The sequence below is a fragment of the Sphaeroforma arctica genome, assembly GCF_001186125.1.
Source record: "Sphaeroforma arctica JP610 unplaced genomic scaffold supercont1.1004, whole genome shotgun sequence".
NCBI lineage: Eukaryota > Ichthyosporea > Ichthyophonida > Sphaeroforma > Sphaeroforma arctica.
Window position 1 is genome coordinate 1 of NW_014039554.1, and position 4,821 is coordinate 4,821.

Consider the following 4,821-nt stretch of genomic DNA (forward strand, 5'->3'; position numbering starts at 1 on the left):
TAACCAGTTTCTACAATTCATCGGAACTCGACATTGGGCCTCTTTGTCACCAGACGTGTGATGCGTGTACAGAAGGGCTGGGACTCTTCAGCGAAGCGGTGAACACCAATGACCGTGTACTGCTTGCCATGCGGTCGAAGCCGCTCTCTAACCGTGCGTTACTGTCCATTATGCAGGTAAGAATAGTTTTGGATAGGTTGTATTGCGACTTGTGTACTTGATCAAATGGCACGCGAAACCTGTATGTCCGAGTCTTGCCTGTGTATCTATACGGTTCAGATATCCATGGCGTGCTACCCCGGACTTCCACTTACTGATCTATCATTTTAACACCGAGCATCTCTACAAACACCCTTACAGTACTACTCTACACTTGTTAAATATAATACCTTCGACTGCAGGACATTTTGCAATGGCGCTATGCACAGCCGGTCATTTCAGTCGAAGTGCTATAAGGGCTTCACCTGTATCGATCACACATCTGGTTCATGACAATGGACTTTCTCTCGATTTGTGGCCCGCTTCGTCGTCATTTTCATAGAGGATACGGATTCCACTTGTTTGCCATCTACTCCAATAAGTTCAGAAATTACACTAATCAGTCGGATTTTCTTGTGTATATACACACTTAAGGGACACATACATACTCCCGGCACAACAGCCAACACAGCTTACACACACACTTCATGCGCTCCATTCACGCGGTGTGTGACTGAGCTTGCCCAAACACTCGTCCCAAGCGTGGTATGCATCTGCGCGTGTGGCCCTCATACCAACTGCTGCATGTTTATCTGTATGAAGAAAAATGTTCTTACACACACGACTACGCACGCATCTGTGCACTGGCAACAGTGCACATATCGGTACAAACACAGCTGCGTATGCATCTGTACAATCACAATTTCGGAAATACCAGTACAAACAACTCTGCACATACGTCTGTATACCCATGCCAGGGAGATGCGGGCCTCATGACCGACGGCAACAAACACCAATCGGACTTTGTGTGCAAATTTTATGACTCTGAAGAAGGTCTCTCGACAAATACCCGGTGGATCTACGGGCAGAACCCAACAACCCCGGCTGATGAAACGCGGTTTTACGCAAGTTCGACGTACAAACAATGGGGAGATGTCATAGAAAATCTTCCGTGCTACATTAACACGTATAGGTATAAACGACAACATTGCTGAGATCAAGGTCTACTTTTACTAGTACGTATATATATAGGTGTATGTATATGTGTACGATCGATTCTACTCAAAGGCTTCTTGCTGCCATGAGCCTGATAAAAGCCATGAATTCTCATCTGACACACAAACGCTTTGCTGGAGTTGACAGAGTGTAGCAGAATACTTGCTTGCTAGCTTCGTCGTCATTGTCCTCTACCAATTGCAACGTAAAAAGGTTGCCATCTGCTATTTTGAGCTATTCATGGCTATCTTAACGGCAACAACAGCTGGTTAAGACATAGAAAGTACATTATTAGAACATGCATGTCTGTAAACCGGACGATGTTTTCTACACTTTGAATCCTTCAAAGAATTGAAACAAGTCCGTTTAAAGCCGCTTATGGGCTGCAACAAATCTGGACCAAGTTAAACTTGACAAGGGAAACGCATCTCACCCACAATCCTTTCTTTGCCGTCCATCTCGACTCGCCATAAAATGTCACTTCTCGGGATACGCACATTGCTCTGCATCTGTATATTTGCTCAAGAGTTCCAGTCTGTAAGTGATAGGTTTGTGCTTGGTACCTTTGTCACGATAGTGTTCGTTGGATCTCTAGGCCTTGACTTGAACTACTGGTAGTAGAAATTCAATGTTGTTAAACAGCTGTAGTTCTTTGATTGAGGATACTTTCCGAAACGGTGCTGTAATATCATGGTAAAATCAAGATGGCTGCCATCCCTCATTGCCCGCCCGCTAATTGGGTTATATTTAATACCCCTCAGTAACCATTTTGTGTGGCTGATTTTCGTCACTCCTCTCTAGTTGGGTCATATTTAAAACTTTTTACATAACCGCTCCAACCGCTCCGTTGCTATCTACTTCACCACAGTGCGTCCATGATGGTAGCAGCTAACTTTTACGCTACTTGCCATGAGTAACATGAATAACAGTCTTCCAGTAAGTGGCATAATGTTTATTATATCTGTGGCCCAAGTGGATCTACACTAGAGACCTACAATGCATGTTCTGTTCGGTGTGTATTTGTACGGCTGCGCTAGTGACAGCATTTTGAAGATCGAAACCATACCAATCGATCCCGATACATCCTTGAAGAAGGTGTTAAGGCTTTGTGAAACCCCACCAGGTCGCGCATGTGTACTCGAACTGAGAGTGTACACAAACTTGCTTGTCTAGAGAGTAGTCGCGTTGCAATCTTATGGCCATACCTCCCGCTGTACTCACCGAAACCGAGAGTGCTAGCCAGCACCTATACCTAATTAAATTCAGTAGGGCTTTCCATGACAACACCTCGGTTCGCAGAGCATGCTCGCACTCTTCACATGCATCGAAGCTTCGCGTGTGTGTGTTAAATATTACAGGTGTCTATAGAATTTATCTTCATTATTATATATATATATATATATATATGTAATGGATGAGCTACACGTGTACGATGCTCATACGCACGTCTTGTCTAATGCAGAATGTACAAATTGCCTCACGTGCGGAGTTTGTCACGCCGTTACAGTCGGCCATGCTTTCTAAATTATTGTCTACTAAATTGATCATCTATACTGTCGTGTTTGACCTTATTCTAAAAACGGATCTGCCTTTTCCTTAATATGCGGATTTCCAACCTGTTGACGAAACCAATAAAGTTGAAATAAGCAGCTGCATGTGTCAGCCTGATTATAAAGACAGGCGGATTTATACATATGGTGTATACATTCGGTCATATTGTTTTGGAACAAAAATCCGGGTTTCACAGATTCAACATTCAGGTCTCTGGGCACTTGTTACTATAAATTAAGCGTACAAAGGAAAAGAAAAGACATCGCGTTCACAAACACCAAGTTTCGGTGCCGATTTGTATAACGCCTTCATGTCCACGAATGCGAGACACTTAATTCGGGGAGAATATAACTCAACCACTAAACAATAAACATGCGCTACGATATGTACAAAGTGCATACAGTACCGAGGCACACTACGAACACTCAAATATTGTGAAGAACCTACCCGTCGTAACGCATTCATAAGCACCACATGCTCCATCGTAAGCTTCTGTAGTGACCTACTCTCGCCGATATCAGCCAAAGCGCCAGACTTTCTACTACTTAGCCTAGCATTTGTTTTTGCTAAGATATCATTTATGTGATCTACATTTGCGTTAGAGTATTCGCCCGTCAATAACAGCAGCTGCGGATACGAGATAGATTGCTGCTTGAGTATATCTGCAAATATAAGTGCTTACTAGATGTTGGCGATTACTGCAGGGCCTGTTGTTGTTATAAAATTCGAGCCATTCGTATAGGATGCAATCGCTCAACACTGAATTTTGTCCTCCCGATTCTCCCAAACGCCAGCCACTGACTACACTTATAGTATCAAAAGGTAGTACATACTGCAGTAATTGAAAGCTACACAATGGCCAGGACATGCACATGAAAACAGAAGTACACAATCATAGTCTAACAGTACGAAAACGAATAGAGCCTAAGCCTAAACACACCTTAGCATGTAAGTCCTTATTAACCTGCTGGAGGCGCAGGATCTCGTCTACTATGTCGTTAGCGGCAGGAATATACGCCAAAGTATGCTCCTCTATAGGGTCGATCGACAGGTCATTTACATCATCGGCAGACCCAGCGATTTCAGCCGTGTTATAGACATTCTCCTTCTCCTTGGGATTGCAATCAACTTGGGCCATCGTTGTGGGTAACGTACCTACTATCTGTGCGGCGCTTCCAAAGTCTACCGCAGACGCCTCTTGCAGTGCTGTCAAATTGCCGTTTTCAGGGTATGCGGCCCCTTTCTGATTGAAGTTGCGATTCCACATGATGGATATGTGTCTATACCATATGCCTACCGAGATGATCGCGTAGGACAGCATGGTGAGTAGATCCGTCAATTCCCAGCCGACAGTTGCCCCATATCCAGTACCCTGTTCGGTTACGTAACAATTAATCGAGTCGATGGTTAAGTGCAATTCACAAACAACTTAGCGCAAACGACAGGCAACACGAAATCGAGCAACAAATCTCTTTAGGTCAGCGAAGCAATTGATCTCATAAAACGATCTATGGCACCAACACTAAACGCTAAACACCCACCATAAAGAGCCTTGGGGATCACTCATTATACATACCACATCCTCCGGAATGATATACCAGCGGATGTTGTCACTTAAGATATAAATAGTCAGAATGAAGGCGAATACTAACATCACCATATTCTCCTCCAACTGATACTTCTTCAAATCGTTTCGCTTGAAGTACAGCATGAGAGTAAAGATGATGAGGCACAGCAACTCAATTCCGAAATAGCAAACGGTCCAGATGTCCCAGACCTCATTTTCAGTAATACACAAAGCCGCATAGAACACCAGAACAGGCAATTGCAATATGCCTTGCACAATAAGCATTCTTTTTGTGGTAAGGCTTCTCCCATTTATTCGGCTCGGTAAGATTCGGCGAGGGGGAAAGAACTCAAAACTTCCGTAATAAATAATGCACAAGCGCCCGGCTCGTATCGTCTCCGACGTGACAAGTAGATTTTGGCCAAGGAAATCTGTGCAGGGAAAAGAAAAAGAATGGCCAAGTCAGAAATAAAATTCCAATCCGTCATGGCAAATCTGAGATAGGTAAA

General features: G+C 43.7%; 3 protein-coding genes across 3 annotated transcripts; 2 read left to right on the forward strand and 1 right to left on the reverse strand.

Moving 5' to 3' along the window:
* SARC_09626 (hypothetical protein) lies at positions 1 to 492 on the forward strand (the record flags this gene model as incomplete). The annotated part of the gene is made up of 2 exons (XM_014296350.1): positions 1 to 176; positions 361 to 492. Coding segments are annotated over 2 exons (308 nt in total), but the record flags the coding sequence as incomplete, so codon positions are not given.
* Positions 493 to 818: 326 nt separating this feature from the next.
* On the forward strand, positions 819 to 1,194 carry SARC_09627 (hypothetical protein; the record flags this gene model as incomplete). The annotated part of the gene is made up of 1 exon (XM_014296351.1): positions 819 to 1,194. A coding segment is annotated over one exon (375 nt), but the record flags the coding sequence as incomplete, so codon positions are not given.
* Positions 1,195 to 2,690: 1,496 nt separating this feature from the next.
* On the reverse strand, positions 2,691 to 4,605 carry SARC_09628 (hypothetical protein). Its single transcript, XM_014296352.1, has 4 exons — positions 4,322 to 4,605; positions 3,686 to 4,117; positions 3,193 to 3,372; positions 2,691 to 2,810 (listed from the first exon to the last, which is right to left on the reverse strand). The coding sequence occupies exons 1-4, from the start codon at positions 4,595 to 4,597 to the stop codon at positions 2,763 to 2,765; spliced, it is 936 nt and encodes a 311-aa protein (XP_014151827.1). The 5' UTR covers positions 4,598 to 4,605; the 3' UTR covers positions 2,691 to 2,762.
* Positions 4,606 to 4,821: the final 216 nt, after the last annotated feature.

Coding starts and splice junctions, on each gene's coding strand:
- SARC_09628 (XM_014296352.1), bottom strand. CDS start 4,597: ATGCTTATTGTGCAAGGCATATTGCAATTGCCTGTTCTGGTGTTCTAT. Junction 4,118..4,321: donor ATATCATTCCGGAGGATGTG/GTATGTATAATG, acceptor GTAACCGAACAG/GGTACTGGATATGGGGCAAC. Junction 3,373..3,685: donor ATAAGGACTTACATGCTAAG/GTGTGTTTAGGC, acceptor TCGTATCCGCAG/CTGCTGTTATTGACGGGCGA.